The sequence below is a fragment of the Xyrauchen texanus genome, chromosome 10, assembly GCF_025860055.1.
Source record: "Xyrauchen texanus isolate HMW12.3.18 chromosome 10, RBS_HiC_50CHRs, whole genome shotgun sequence".
NCBI classification, from domain to species: Eukaryota; Metazoa; Chordata; class Actinopteri; order Cypriniformes; family Catostomidae; genus Xyrauchen; species Xyrauchen texanus.
In genome coordinates, this window is record NC_068285.1 from 853777 (window position 1) to 870381 (window position 16605).

The 16605-nt window shown below is 45.2% G+C and overlaps 1 protein-coding gene across 6 annotated transcripts in view; it reads right to left on the reverse strand.

Annotated features, from left to right (window-relative positions):
* The window catches only part of LOC127650631 (NACHT, LRR and PYD domains-containing protein 3-like), a 280247-nt gene that overhangs the window by 194540 nt on the left and 69102 nt on the right, over positions 1–16605 (reverse strand). For 4 of the 6 annotated variants that reach the window (XM_052136186.1, XM_052136187.1, XM_052136185.1 and 1 more), the window contains exons 7-10: positions 13364–13537; positions 8049–8219; positions 7685–7855; positions 1673–1846 (exon numbers count right to left, since the gene is read on the reverse strand). The exons of the other annotated variants lie outside the window; for them this stretch is intronic. In XM_052136186.1, coding sequence (XP_051992146.1) covers positions 1673–1846; positions 7685–7855; positions 8049–8219; positions 13364–13537 — 690 coding nt within the window. The remainder of the gene's footprint in view (positions 1–1672; positions 1847–7684; positions 7856–8048; positions 8220–13363; positions 13538–16605) is intronic. 6 annotated transcript variants of the gene reach the window in all.

The following is a 16605-nucleotide window of genomic DNA, read 5'->3' on the forward strand; positions in this document are numbered from 1 at the left end:
AAAATATCAAAAGAATGCAAAATCAGTTTTAGTCTACTGTACTGTATTTATTTCACTTCGTTTTTTATACATAGCGTGATGTATAACAACAGCTCCCCCATAGGGTTACTTACTCATTACATGACACATAGCTATATAAATAAATTGTCATAAATCATCAATACCGTTTATCTGTACACTGTGTGTGTGTGTGTGTGTGTGTGTTTGGTGGTTTTATTAGGTTATACACTAGTAGTTACAAAGGTATTATGCTATAAATGTGGTTTATGAGGACATCTTTAGTGTCCTTGTAATTCAAACATACATAATATATAATTTTTTTTAAATTTAAATATCCCAAATGTTTCTGTGAGGGTTAGGTTTAGGGGATATAATATATATTATAAAAATTATTGTGTCTATGGAGAGTCCACATAATGATAGGAGTAACAATGTTTGTGACTGTGTGTGTTTACAGGTTTAATATATGTACATCTCTGATGTCTGTTTTAGATCTTTTCATCTGGAAATAAACATCTACTAAACATCTTAAATATCAGATTTACAACATTCTAGATCATAAATGTCTCAAAGACATCTGCTGTATGTCTTATTGACATTCAAGACAATATTTGTCATATTATAGACATATTGCAGATGAGCAAACAATGTAAAATAGATGTTGTTAAGATGTAAACACACATCAAATAGACGTCTGGTTGATGTACGTGTGCTATCAGGGATAGTTTGTACAGTATAAAAATCATTATGTCTATGGAGAGAAATATGAAAGGAGTACCAACATATATGTGTGTGTGTGTGTATGTGTGTGTGTGTGTGTGTGTGTGTGTGTGTGTGTGTGTGTGTGTGTGTGTGTGTGTGTCAAACACATTGTCACCTAATGTAAACAAAGATGGCTGGACTGGAATGATTTCATTTCCCTGTTGTGTTAACTGCATATAGGTCAGCTGTTGTCCGTTATCGTGATGTTTTGCGACAATTTGGCTGTCTGTTTCAATGAGCGTACTGTGTGCTTGAAAAGACTATTGAGTTGCTGTTTGAGTTACTTATGATTGACAACAGAATGATCACCTAATGTAAACAGACATGGCTGCGAGGATCAGTGATCCCAATTTTGTGTTGACTGTTTGTATACGAGCTGTAAACTTTTCTAGTAGTAATTTTGTGACCATTTGGATGTCATAAAATAATCATACCATGTGCTTGAAAAGACTGTATGAGTATCAGTTTGTGTGAATATGAATTACAGGCACTTGGGCAGAGCTGTTTAGTGTTGGCATGAAAACCAATTTGAATCTGACATCACTGACTGCTGCAGAAAGACAAATTTGTGATGCTACTCTAAGGGTGCCAGTAATAAACCATCACAAATATGCACCAGTAAGTGTGAAAGGGTTAAGTGACAGAAAGTTCTTTTGAATTGTTTTCCTAAAATGAGTAAAAATAATATTCTATATAAAATGTAATGATTACAAAAATGTCCTCATTCTAATGAAACATTAAAAATATATGTCTTCTGTGTGTATTTGTTAAGGATTTACATTTTTTAAAAGGAATAAATACAGGTGCTATTTCAGTGAATTTACTGACCATCCAATAAATTCAAGACCAATTAGGGCCTGGGTTTAAGGGGTTAATATGGGTATAAACAGGGTTTTACAGCTCAACATACTTAAGTTTGTCCAGTGTGCAGTTTGGATCGTTGAGTCTTTCAGAGAGCAGCCTGACTCCTGATTCTCCTGGGTGATTGTAGCTCAGATCCAGCTCTTTCAGGCGTGAGAGATTTGATCTCAGAGCTGATGCCACAGAACAACAGCCTTCCTCTGTCACCATACAGCCAGATAAACTACAAACACACATACATAACAGTCAGATAATCTAAAAACGTGCATATAACCAATCAAATAATCTACAAACGCACATCAACAGTCAGATAACCTATAAACAAACATCAGCATTTACCAGCATACATATTAACCTGTAGCTCAAGACTGGTTGCCACTGAAGCCAAGCAGGGTTGAGCCTGGTCAGTACCTGGATGGGCGACCTCCTGGGGAAAACTAAGTTTGTGATTGGAAGAGATTAGGGCTGGGATAAACGATTATTTTTTAAATGATTAATCTAGCAATTATTTTTTTTTTAGTCCGATTCGATTTCGATTATCTCCCCATTAATTGACTAATAGCAATTTATACATGTTGATTTACATATCTGAATGAAAAAACATGAATTCCTTAACATTGCAATATATGTTTATTGCTCTTAAAATTCCAAAATAAAAGACTATACAAGTGCAAAGTAATGCATTCTTAGTCAGAGGTAGCATTCAATAAAACCTTGAAGCCTTGAAAACACATAGGCCTAGCTCACTGAAAAAAGTGCATCTTGTAATTCTTCTTTCAGATTAAAATAACAACAACTTGATGTCTAGCATTCAATAAAAAAATAAAAAGGTCACCCAAAATACTTGTTTAGAGCAATTGAAAGAATACAGTAACCAATGTAAACTTGAGGGCTTTAAGCTAATACAGAGAGTGCTTTTCCAACAAAAAAATATGAAAATAAACATTCAGAATGTTGAACATTGGCCTAGCTTACTGAAAAAAAGCATCTTCATTCACATGCAAATAACAACTTACACTCTGACACTTTCCTTTCACCTTAAGAACACTGTGTGTCTCTGTCATTCAAGACAAAATACAGTTATATATTGGAGTGGAGGAATGTGAGCATTTCAACATGCAGCTGATCCCGGGTGGCGCCTCTTCAGGTGCTGGTGCATTGCCGTGGTGCTAGAATGGAAGGCAATCTCCATTTTGCAAAGACAACATAACACGGAATTGTTTTCTTTTAAATTAAAGAATTCCCATACTTTAGAGGAACGAGTGCGTGCCGCCTTGCATTTCTGATAGTCTGAGGAGCCACTCGTGTTGCCACTACTCTCCGGCGCCACCATCTTTTTTTTGGGTCTGACGAATCGACGCGCATATTTTGCGTCAACGTATTTTTTGCTTTGTCCCAGCCCTAGAAGAGATATTAGGGAGGTCAGCAGGGGGTGCTCACCCTGTGGTCTGTGTGGGTCTTAATGCCCCACTATAGTGAAGGGGACATTATACTGGAAAAAGACACTGTCCTTTGGATGAGATGTTAAAATCAGGTCCTGACTCTCTGTGGTTATTAAAAACATCCTAGAGCACTTCTTGTAAAGAGTAGGGGTATAACCCTAGTGTCCTGGCTAAATTCCCCCTATTGGCCCTTCTCAATCATGGCCTCCTAATAATCCCCAGCCACTAATTGGCTGTATAACTCTCTCCTCTCCACCAATAGCTGGTGTGGGGTGAGCATACTGGTGCACTATATCTGCCATCGTATTATCCATGTGGATGCGCACACTAGTGGTGGTTGAGGAGAGTCCCCTGTTCACTGTGTAAAGTGCTTTGATTATAGTGTCAGAAAAGCGCTATATAAATTAGTTCATTCAACAGTCAGATAATCTAAAAACACACACATAAACAGTAAGAAAATCCACAAACACACACACATAAAAAGTCAGATAAAATACATTTACATTTAGTCATTAAGCAGATGCTTTTATCCAAAGTGACTTACAAATGAGGAACATAAACACTTAGTCATATAAAAGTAAACTGTACCTAACTAAGTGTTGCTATAATAGTACAGAAACTAGCACAGAAGAAAGAGACAGATAAGGATTTTTTTTAAATATTTCTTAAATAGGAATTGCCCTTATTTAGGACAGGTTAAGTGCTCACAGAATAGATATGTTTTCAGCTTTTTCTTGAATGTTGAAATGGTTTCAGCAGAACGGCAGGTGGTTGAAAGCTCATTCCACCACCGGGGACAGAGAAAGCGAATGAATGTGAAGTGCCTCATTGTGATGGGACCACCAGGTGTAAGAGGGCGCTGTTCCACTGTTTGTCCTGAGGGCCAAATTCAAAGCTTTGAATTTTATGCATAGCCAGTGGAGTAAGACCAAGAGGGGTATGATGTGAGCCCTCTTTTGTGGGTTGAAAAACAGACGTGCCACCGCATTCAGGACCATCTGCGGTGGCTTGATAGCACTAGCTGGAGGGCTATCCAACAGAACACTGCAGAAGTCCAATCTTGAAATAACCAGAGCTTGGACCAGGGACTGCGCAGCATAGTCAGACAGGAAAGGTCTGATTTTTCTGATGTAATAAAGCACAAACCTGCAAGACCAGGCAGTTGATGAGATGCGAGTACTAAAATGTAGCTGTTCATCAATTACTACTCTCAGGTTTCAGCTGTCCTTGTAGGTCTCACAGTAGTGGAGCACAGATGAACAGTAACAGATGGGTTTGCTAGGATCACAAGTTCCATCAACGAGTTTAGTCTTGGCCAGGTTGAGATGAAGGTGGTGTTCCTTCATTCAGGCAGAGATCTCCAAAAGTCAGGCAGAGATCCATCCATCCATCCATCTTCAACCGCTTATCCGAAGTCGGGTCGCGGGGTAGCTGCTCCAGCAGGGGGCCCAAAACTTCCCTATCCCGAGCCACATTAACCAGCTCTGACTGGGGGACCCCGAGGCGTTCCCAGGCCAGTGTGGAGATGTAATCTCTCCACCTAATCCTGGGTCTTCCCCGAGGCCTCCTCCCAGCTGGACGTGCCTGAAACACCTCCCTAGGGAGGCGGCCAGGGGGCATCCTTACCAGATGCCCAAACCACCTCAACTGGCTCCTTTTGACGTGAAGCAGCAGCGGCTAGCTCCTCACGGATGACTGACCTCCTCACCCTATCTCTAAGGGAGAAGCCCGCCACCCTTCTGAGGAAGCCAATTTCGCCGCTTGTACCTCGTGACCTAGTTCTTTCGGTCATGACCCAGCCTTCATGACCATAGGTGAGGGTAGGAACAAAAATTGACCGGTAGATCGAGAGCTTTGCCTTTCGGCTCAGCTCTCTTTTCGTGACAACGGTGCGATATAGCGAGTGCAATACCGCCCCCGCTGTCCCGATTCTCCGGCCAACCTCCCGCTCTATTGTCCCCTCACTCGTGAACAAGACCCCGAGGTACTTGAACTCCTTCACTTGGGGCAATACCTGCTCCCCTACCTGGAGTACGCACTCCATCGGTTTCCTGCTGAGAACCATGGCTAATCCTCATCCCAGCTGCTTCACACTTGACTGCCAAGCGATCCAGTGAGAGCTGAAGGTCACGGACCGATGATGACAAGAAGACAACATCATCTGCAAAGAGCAGCGATGAGATCCCCAGCTCACCGAGCCGCACACCTTCCCCACCCCGACTATGCCTCGATATCCTGTCCATGAATATCACAAACAGGATTGGTGACAAAGCGCAGCCTTGGCGGAGACCAACCCCCACATGGAATGAATTCGACTTTGTGCCGAGAACCCGGACACAGCTCTCGCTTTGGACATACAGGGATTGGATTGCCCTAAGGGACCCCCCCACCCCGTACTCCCGCAGCACCTCCCACAGTCTCTCCTGGGGGACCCGGTCATACGCCTTCTCCAGATCCACAAAACACATGTAGATCGGATGGGCATACTCCCAGGCCCCCTCCAGGATCCTTGCGAGAGTAAAGATCTGGTCCGTCGTTCCACGGCCAGGACGAAAACAGCATTGTTCCTCTTCAATCCGAGGTTCGACAATCGGCCGAACCCTCCTCTCCAGCACCTTGGAGTAAACTTTACCAGGGAGGCTGAGAAGTGTGATACCCCTGTAGTTGGCACACACTCTTTTTTCAGGCAGAGATATGTTGATATAAAATTGAAAAATTGGTATAAAAATGACTTTGATTTTAAAAGTCCTCTTCATCATCCAAAATAAATGCAAATAATTATTTTTTAAATTATATTTAGTAAAGAAAATAAAACAATACATATTCAAAATAAAAATATTTCAAATTACAAAAGAAAAATAAAACAAAGCATTTTATCATAATGTTTCAGTAAATATAGAAAATGACAAATATATTCCTCAGGGTTACATGTTTACTGTGCAACCATTTATTAAACACTGAAGTCATTTTAAGCTTTTGAAGTTTTTGAACACATGAGTCATTACTAGTTAGTTACCATGATTATTACAGTAGTTACTAATGAAAAGCTAATCCTAAAGTGTAGAATCTTCTATTCATTCACAAGTTATTCACACACACACACACACACACACATGTATATATGAGCTAGGAGAGATACATGAAAACATATTTATTTGGGAGGTAGGTTAAATAATGAAATAACTGTATATGGTATTTGGATGGCTGATGACTCAATATGTTCCAGTAGTCACCATGACTCTAGTGATTCAATGCCAGTCCAGAGGAATGCCAGAAAATTGGCCACAGAACAAGTAAGGTCCCGACAACTGCATTTAAAAATCCATTTCTTTAAAATTATTCAGTTGATAAATAGTTCTAGGAGACAGCATAAGCTAATTATTGACAGCTTTCCCAAATCATAAGTCTGCTATACTATGCTATTACATATTGATAATGTAAACAACGTTGTGTATTCGTTTACAGTAGCAGTTCAAATGTTATTGTGGTGCTAGTCATTTGTCCTGCATTAGTTATTGATTAGTTTTGCATGAATTATGAAACTTTTTCAGTAGTTCTCTGGGAAGTTTTAAAAAAATAGTAGTTATTCATTAGATAATAGTGAACTACCACTTTCATCTGTGTGCTATTACTTACTAATTAATTAATCTAGATTGTTAATATTGTGTTACACATTTGTTCCTGTGTAGTTCTTCGTTAACGAAGGAACCTTATTCTAAAGTGTTACCGGGTTTTCTAAAGAGCTGGACATAAATTAATGTTGTGATAATTTTGAACTGTGATGTCACAATCAGAATAACTTGATTCACTTGAGAGGAAACAGACTCAGCAGAGGGAGCCCATCCACAAGTACACAGTAGTTGGCGATTGTTACATCGCCAAGGCCGATAAATCCGATGATATTCTGACATATTTAATTATCGGCATTGGCCAATAAATTTCCCCGTTTGGCGACGAAAATCACATGCCTGCACATGAAGCGTATGAGACATGTAAACGCAACACATTCCCACACCCAACTCGTCACATATGGATGCTTCGGGAGGACCCCTTTGGCGTCACTTATTGACGAGTTGGGTATACCTTTGGCGTCATTTTTCGACGCGCAGGGTAGTCCGATACACTTCTATGTTGTTAAAGTCACCGATGAATGCGGTTCCCTATGAACGCGCTAAACCTTTGCTGAGAGGGCACTTTGATATCACATTGTGAGGGTTTTAAAACATAAAAAAACAGTTGGAGGGCCAGATAAAGCATAAAAAAACGCTCCGGTTTGGAGATACATAGAAGTCTATCGGACTACCCTGCGCGTCGAAAAATGACGCCAAAGGTATACCCAACTCGTCAATATGTGACGAAACTGCCCGAAGCGTCCGTATGTGACGAGTCGGGGTGAGAATGTGTTGGTAAACGACTAGTCACAGTTTGTTTTGTTGTTACATGCCATTGTGTGATATGTCGGCCTTGTATCGGTCTATTGGCCACCTTGCTCTCTGGGTATCGATATCGGCCATTAAAAACCATATCGGTCAACCAATGGTACACAGTAACCACAGCTATGTACCACAATATATTCATATCGTATATTCCAATGTACTAATGAATCTGCAAAGACAAACCTCAGTATTTCCAGTGTACAGTGAGGACTCTTCAGTGCATCAGAGAGCAGCTTCACTCCTGAATCCTGCAGGTCATTGTTACTCAGGTCCAGCTCTCTCAGGGATTTTGATGATTGTAGAAATGAAGACAAACTTTCACAGCACTGATCAGTGAATCTACAAGCAGCAAACCTAAAACAAATAAAGAACAATGATAAAGAGCAGTTTTATATAACAAATGGTAATAACAGAGTGAATGCTCTACAGTTTGATATGAATGGTTGTGACAGTCACTGAGCCATTTATTGTTTCATTGTCACAGCTATGAACCACAATATATTCATATTGTATATTCCAATGTACTAATAAATCTGCAAACACAAACCTCATTATTTCCAGTATACAGTGAGGACTCTTCAGTGCATCAGAGAGCAGCTTCACTCCTGAATCCTGCAGGTCATTGTTACTCAGGTCCAGCTCTCTAAGGGATTTTGATGATTGTAGAACTGAAGACAAACTTTCACAGCACTGACCAGTGAATCTACAAGCTGCAAACCTAAAACAATAAAGAAACAATGATAAAAAGCAGTTTTATAAAACAAATGGTAATAACAGAGTGAATGCTCTACAATTTGATATGAAGGGTTGTGACAGTCACTGGGCCATTTTGTAATGATTACCCTGTCTTGTCTTCGTGCTTTTATTTTGAAGTTCAGTTTAGTCCTTGTTTCACTTGTGTTCATTTGTGTTCCCTTATTTAACTCCTTAGTCCACCCTGTCTTGTTTCTCTGTTGCCCATTTGTTTACCATTTGTTGTCACTTTTGCATTTCTCAGTTTTCACTTTAGTCCCTTATGTAATTCCATAGTCTCTTTGTTAGCGTTCGTGTTTTCCTCTGTTCATTGTTTTCACCTGCCCTTGTTAATTTGCCTTTGGTTTCTGTTAATCACATTGTTATCTTGTTTGAGTTCTGTTCTTTCATTGGTCCCTTTTTTCCCTGTCTGTGTATTTATACCCCGTGTCTTTGTTCAGTCTTTGTCAATCGTTGTTTGATGTTAGCCTGATGTTTGCGTCTCTCCCTTGTTCCCAGTTTGTCTCTACCGTGATTTCCTTATCTAGTTTATGTTTCTTTTCCCCATCGTGGGTTGTTCTTTTGTTCACTTAGTGTTCTGTTGTCAAATAAACTCTAACTGCGTTTGGATCCGCATCTCTTCGTCAGCCTCATTACTCAGACATAACAGAACGATTGACCACAATGGATCCAGCAGTTTTCCAAGCGAATTACGATCTGCTCAGCCTGAAGCAAGGGGACCGACCTATAGAAGACCACATCCACGACTTTCTGGCTCTGGCGAACGTTTCCGACTTCCCAAATTACTCCCTCGTGGTCTTCTTCCGAGGTAACCTGAATGACGGGCTGAAGGAACGGCTGCCACCGGCAACAGCGACTGGGCGCTTGACGCGTTAGTTGAGGAGACCCTACAGATCTGCGGTTCTCATCTAACTGTGGACATCATCGAGGAGAACCCGTAGCGCCTCCCGCAGAATTGACCCTCCATTCAGCCCGTGGTTCGATCGCTTTCGGCGCCGGTCAACGAGCCAGCGCGGTCCTCCCTGTCTGCCGGAGAAGGAGGAGAAGACGGGCTTCCGCCTCCGGCCCACGCATGTCACGGTGAGCGAGCTAGAGCCCACGCATGTCACGGTGAGCGAGCTAGAGCCCACGCATGTCACGGTGAGCGAGCTAGAGCCCACGCATGTCACGGTGAGCGAGCTAGAGCCCACGCATGTCACGGTGAGCGAGCTAGAGCCCACGCATGTCACGGTGAGCGAGCTAGAGCCCACGCATGTCACCGTGAGCGAGCCCGAATCCTCGCCAACCACGGTAACCCAGCCAGAGCCTGCAGCCTCAGACGTCAGTGAGCCAGTGCCGCTAGCCTCAACCGTCAGTGAGCCAGTGCCGCTAGCCTCAACCGTCAGTGAGCCAGTGCCGCTAGCCTCAACCGTCAGTGAGCCAGTGCCGCTAGCCTCAACCGTCAGTGAGCCAGTGCCGCTAGCCTCAAACGTCAATGAGCCAGTGCCGCAAGCCTCAAACGTCAATGAGCCAATGCCGCAAGCCTCAAACGTCCCTGAGCCAGCGCCTGTAGCCTCGACCGTCCCTGAGCCAGCGCCTGTAGCCTCGACCGTCCCTGAGCCAGCGCCTGTAGCCTCGACCGTCCCCGAGCCAGCGCCTGTAGCCTCGACCGTCCCCGAGCCAGCGCCTGTAGCCTCGACCGTCCCGAGCCAGCGCCTGTAGCCTCGACCGTCCCGAGCCAGCGCCTGTAGCCTCGACCGTCCCGAGCCAGCGCCTGTAGCCTCGACCGTCCCGAGCCAGCGCCCGTAGCCTCGACCGTCCCGAGCCAGCGCCCGTAGCCTCGACCGTCCCGAGCCAGCGCCCGTAGCCTCGACCGTCCCGAGCCAGCGCCCGTAGCCTCGACCGTCCCGAGCCAGCGCCCGTAGCCTCGACCGTCCCGAGCCAGCGCCCGTAGCCTCGACCGTCCCGAGCCAGCGCCCGTAGCCTCGACCGTCCCGAGCCAGCGCCGTAGCCTCGACCGTCCCGAGCCAGCGCCCGAAGCCTCGACCGTCCCGAGCCAGCGCCGAAGCCTCGACCGTCCCCGAGCCAGCGCCCGAAGCCTCGACCGTCCCCGAGCCAGCGCCCGAAGCCTCGACCGTCCCCGAGCCAGCGCCCGAAGCCTCGACCGTCCCTGAGCCAGCGCCCGAAGCCTCGACCGTCCCTGAGCCAGCGCCCGAAGCCTTGACCGTCCAAGAGCCAGCGCCCGAAGCCTTGACCGTCCAAGAGCCAGTGCCAGTAGCCGTGACCGAACAAGAGCCAGTGCCAGAAGCCTTGACCATCCAAGAGCCAGTGCCAGTGCCAATGGCCGTGACCTTCCAAGAGCCAGCGCCTCTCGAGCCCCCTAGGGCTCCTCCTCCCGAGCTTTCCAGAGCTCCGCCATCCGAGTTTCCCGAGCTTTCCAGAGCTCCGCCATCCGAGTTTCCCGAGCTTTCCAGAGCTCCGCCTCCCGAGCTTTCCAGGGCTCCGCCTCCCGAGCTTTACAGAGCCCCGCCTCTCAAGCCTCTCGAGCCTCCCAGGGCTCCGCCTCTCGAGCCTCCCAGGGCTCCGCCTCTCGAGCCTCTCGAGCCTCCCAGGGCTCCGCCTCTCGAGCCTCCCAGGGCTCCGCCTCTCAAGCCTCTCGAGCCTTCCAGGGCTCCGCCTCTCAAGGCTTCCAGGGCTCCGCCTCTCAAGCCTCTCGAGCCTCCCAGGGCTCTGCCTCTCGAGCCTCCCAGGGCTCCGCCTCTCAAGCCTCTCGAGTCTCCCAGGGCTCCGCCTCTCAAGCCTCTCGAGCCTTCCAGGGCTCCACCCCTCAAGCCTCTCGAGCCTTCCAGGGCTCCGCCTCTCGAGCCTCCCAGGGCTCCACCCCTCAAGCCTCTCGAGCCTTCCAGGGCTCCGCCTCTCGAGCCTACCATGGCTCCGCCTCTCGAGCCTTCCAGGGCTCCGCCCCTCAAGCCTCTCGAGCCTTCCAGGGCTCCGCCCCTCGAGCCTCCCAGGGCTCCGCCCCTCAAGCCTCTCGAGCCTCCCAGGGCTCCGCCCCTCAAGCCTCTCGAGCCTCCCAGGGCTCCGCCCCTCAAGCCTCTCGAGCCTCCCAGGGCTCCGCCCCTCAAGCCTCTCGAGCCTTCCAGGGCTCTGCTTCTCGAGCCTACCATGGCTCCGCCCCCCAAGCCTCTTCAGCCTTCCAGGGCTCCGCCCCTCGAGCCTCTCGAGCCTTCCAGGGCTCCGCCCCTCAAGCCTCTCGAACCTCCCAGGGCTCCACCCTTCAAGCCCCTCGAGCCATCCACGGCTCTGCCTTCCGAGCCCCCTCCAGAGCCTCCTACGGCTGAGCCTCCTGCGGCTCCGTCTCCTGAGCCTTCCTTGGCTCCGTCTCCTGTGCCATCCCCAGCTCCACCTCCTAGGCCTTCCTCTGCTCCGTCTTCTGAGCCTCCCTCAGCCCCGCCTCCAGAGCCTCCCTCAGCTCCGCCTCCTGAGCCTCCAGAGCCTTCTAGGGCTCCGCCTCTAGAGCATCCTACGGCGCCCCCTCCATCGGCTCCACCTCCAGAGCCCTCCAGGCCTCCGCCTCTAGAACCTCCTTCGGCTCCGCCTCCTGAGCCTCCCTCAGCTCCGCCTTCTGAGCCTTCTACGCCATCGCCTCCCCCTGCTCCACCTCCCGAGCCTCCCTCGGCTCCGTCTCCCGAGCCTCCCACGGCGCCGCCTCCCAAGCTTTCTACGGCTCCGCCCACAGGGTACACCATGGCTCTGCCTGCCTCTGCTCCGCCCCCAGGGTCTCCTGCGGCCCTGCCTATGCCTCCTGCGGCGCCGCCACCCAAGTCTTCGACTGCCCCGCCTCAGAGGTCCTCCTTGGCTCCGCCTCACGCGGCTCCGCCAGCTCCCCCAGTGGCCACACCTCCTAGGTTCCCCGAACCAGCCCTTGCCCGGTGGTCATCTCCCAGGTCCCCTGAACCGGCCATTGGCCCACAACCACCTCCCAGGCCACCGAAGCCGGCTACTATTCTGTGGCCTCCTCCCAGGCCTCCTGACCCGGTCCCTGTCTTGTGGCCTCCTCCCAGGGCTTCTGACCCTGTTCCCGTCCTGTGGCCTCCACCCAGGCCTCCTGCCCCTGTTCCCGTCCTGAGTCCTCTCTCCTGGCCCCCTGACCCTGGTCCCCTGACACACCCCCATAGACTACCTGCCTGCCCTCTCGGCCCCCATGTTCTGCCTGTCTTGCCCTCTGTGCCCCCCGGACTTCCTGCCTGCCCAGTGTACCTCCCCGGTCTACCTGTCTACCTGTCTACCCTCTCCACCTCCCTGGACTGCCTAATGGCCCCCGTGGACTGTCGCAGTGCCCCTTGTACCCCCGTGAACTGTCTCTGTGTGTTTGCCCCTGGTGCCCTCATTTTGTTTTTTCTTTGTGGGTCTTTTTGTCTTTTGTTTCGTTGTTTTGGATCGTCTGGAATCCGATCTTTAAAGGGGGGGCTCTGTAATGATTACCCTGTCTTGTCTTCGTGCTTTTATTTTGAAGTTCAGTTTAGTCCTTGTTTCACTTGTGTTCATTTGTGTTCCCTTATTTAACTCCTTAGTCCACCCTGTCTTGTTTCTCTGTTGCCCATTTGTTTACCATTTGTTGTCACTTTTGCATTTCTCAGTTTTCACTTTAGTCCCTTATGTAATTCCATAGTCTCTTTGTTAGCGTTCGTGTTTTCCTCTGTTCATTGTTTTCACCTGCCCTTGTTAATTTGCCTTTGGTTTCTGTTAATCACATTGTTATCTTGTTTGAGTTCTGTTCTTTCATTGGTCCCTTTTTTCCCTGTCTGTGTATTTATACCCCGTGTCTTTGTTCAGTCTTTGTGAATCGTTGTTTGATGTTAGCCTGATGTTTGCGTCTCTCCCTTGTTCCCAGTTTGTCTCTACCGTGATTTCCTTATCTAGTTTATGTTTCTTTTCCCCATCGTGGGTTGCTCTTTTGTTCACTTAGTGTTCTGTTGTCAAATAAACTCTAACTGCGTTTGGATCCGCATCTCTTCGTCAGCCTCATTACTCAGACATAACACATTTATTGTTTCATTGTCACAGCTATGAACCACAATATATTCATATTGTATATTCCAATGTACTAATAAATCTGCAAACACAAACCTCAGTATTTCCAGTGTACAGTGAGGACTCTTCAGTGCATCAGACAGCAGCTTCACTCCTGAATCCTGCAGGTCATTGTTACTTAGGTTCAGCTCTCTCAGACTTGAGGAGTTTGAGCTGAAAACCGAGCCCAGTGCTGAACAACTTTGCTCTGTCAGATTGCAGCCCATCAGACTGAGAGAAATGATAAGATAACAGTGTGTTAATCTATAAGTTTTAGTGAAGGCTTCTCAGCACAGCTGTTGGGTAAAAAGAAAAAATATATGGCCAATATGTTTGATTGCTCATAGTCGTTTGCAAATTTTTTCATCGCCTATAATTCAATGTCTAATATTTTAAAAACCGAAGCAGCACAAACAAAACTTTTACTGGCACAAATCAGCACAAATGAAGCACAAACGATTGAGACTATTTGGGGTGTATTTAGAGCATGTGGGGGGCTGAGTGACCTCAGAATGACCTATAAATATTATTTTAATATCTAAAAAACCGAAGCAGCACAAACACATTTTTTTACAGCACAAACGAAGCACAAACGATTGAGACTATTTTGGGTGAATTTGGAGCATGTGGGGGGGGCTGTGTGACGTCATTGCCAATAATTCAATGTCTAATATTAAAAAATCTGAAGCAGCACAAACAAAACTTTTACCGGCACAAACCAGCACAGATGAAGCACAAACGATTGAGACTATTTGGGGTGAATTTGGAGCATGCGGGGGGCTGAGTGACCTCAGAATGACCTATAAATATTCGTTTAATATCTAAAAAACCAAAGCAGCACAAACGAAAATGTTTACAGCACAAACCAGCACAAACGAAGCACAAACGATTGAGACTATTTTGCCGAAGTTTTGCGTTGGGTGGGGGGCCAACTTCACGCAGGTACTGTGACATCATACGTAACAACTTGCTACAAAAAAAAAGTAAATTGTTTAGCTCTTTTCAGTGGCAGAAAATGTAGGTGCTTCTCTTTCACAATGTGGCCCCGTTTTTCAGGCCACTGTGTAAAACACTTGGCATTAAGCTGAGAAGTCAATTTACTCTATCAATCTTTTAAAGAGAAAATAAGGCTTTGACATCATGTATTTATACTTGCGCTCATCCTATAATGACATGAGAGATTTCAGAAGACATGACAAAATTTCTGGTAAGTGAACACAGTGATCAACGATGCTCTCTGGTTTTTATGAGAATTTTTAGGGAGAGAATGTTTCAGTGCACTGGAATGATTGTGCGACTGGGACAGCCATAAAAATGGCTGACTCCCTGACCAGTGCCCTGCTTAGTGAACTAGAGAGCTGATTGAGATATACCCAATAACATTCATTAGGTGTGTTCAACTTCAACTGCAGCTTGAATCTGCAAGATTTAACAGCTGTAGTAGCGGAATGAGTTGAAAACGGAGCCATCAAGCCGGACACATTCTGTTTCACGACATGTGCTGAACCCACATTAGTCACAGACGATCCCACAATGATTGCTTTGTTTATTACAGATGAAGTGGAAATCAGAACTCAGGATTTAAATTTACATATAAAAACTGAAAACATTACTGATTTGAAAAGATTGAGTTCTTCTAAATACAGCGCCTGCTGTGTGTACAAGAGAAAGTCCAATAAATATCTAATTATTTTGATACCAATAAAGGAGTCCATATTTTTAGTAATTTTGAATTTTTGTATGAATAAACATGATATTACTATGATAAACATATTATAATATGAGATAAATAATGTGCTGTTATAAAAACATGAATTAAGAAGAGTTTATTGGAACTGGAGTTATCATAATAAACACCTTGGTAATGGCATACCATCATACTACTCTTATTTCTTTCTCAGACTGACATAGCTGAAGTAGTAAAAGTAATATGTGTCGCATCCCATGAAACACACGTCACCATTGTCATCTGTGATTCTGGCCAATCATGAATAAGTTGTGACATCATCAGATCTCTTGCAACCACTCTGGAAAAGCTGCATTGGCAGTGCCAGCAGGCTGTTCTTGAATTGCTCTCGCGGTTATTTAATGGCATACATCACGGTGACGTGGCACTGATGCCATCTTAAGTCACACATTTCTAACCGACATGCACTGCTTCAAGTCAAACTCTGATTGGATCTGATCACACAGTGCTGCATGAAGTTAAACATCTATTGATTACACTTAGATGAAAACATTACCTACAGATGATAACACAATATTTATCACCAAATTCTCTTTTCCTCTGTGTACAATCTTCTAATTTAACAATAATGTCACCTCAGTAAATCAGTCAACAAAGTTAAACACTTGACATAAAGGCGTCTAAACTAATAATTCATCACCAATCTAAATAAATATTGATCTCTATATTATTCACATCTTAATGCAATTTTATATATTATAGTATAACATAATTTAATAAAGTTTTTAGTAAAATCTATTAAAGGATTATCAAAACAGAAACAGAAAAACTATGTAAAATAAACATTGCAGGAATAAAGGAAGCTACAATGTGACAAATAAATTACTAAAGTATAAAACAATAAAACCTTTAAAATAATAGTAATAATTATTCAGTATTATATTATAATAATAAACTTGACTGAGTCCCCCGATAATAATTCAGTATTGTATCATATTTAACTGGGTTTTTGCACATCATGTTCATTAAAGAAATGTTTTAGTACAAATATATTGTGGCAGGGCGGAGGGCGGGGCCGGGTCGTGATCATACACACCCGGTCACGTATTAGGCTAATCAAGCCTCTGAGGTTTAAAGGTCGACTGCAGAGGATCGTGCGGGAGAGAGAGATCGTTTACGGACATGTCCATCATGTGTGTGTTTATGTTGTCTTTTAAGTTTATCATTAAACTATTATTTATATTGAAAAGCCGGTTCTCGCCTCCTCCTTTCCATTGATACCTTTACATATATGCAGGTAAATTATGATTTATTTATGAGGCGGATGTGTATTATTGTATGTGGAAGCATAAATAAAAATGATAAAGTATCAGTATAAAGTAAATAAAGTATCGTTTTGTATTTATTTAGTGGAAAACTGTAGAAAACATGCTTTTGTTATTTTAAATGAGACTTTTTTTACTATGCATTAAACATTTTTAATCTATTTGGCTGCAATGTCTGTTTAAAATGAAGGTAAAACTATTAAAAGTAACACATGAAACCAGTGGCGGCTGCTGGTCTTTCAAAGAGGGGAAGCTCATTTTTGGCCTACATTATAAACTTATTTAAA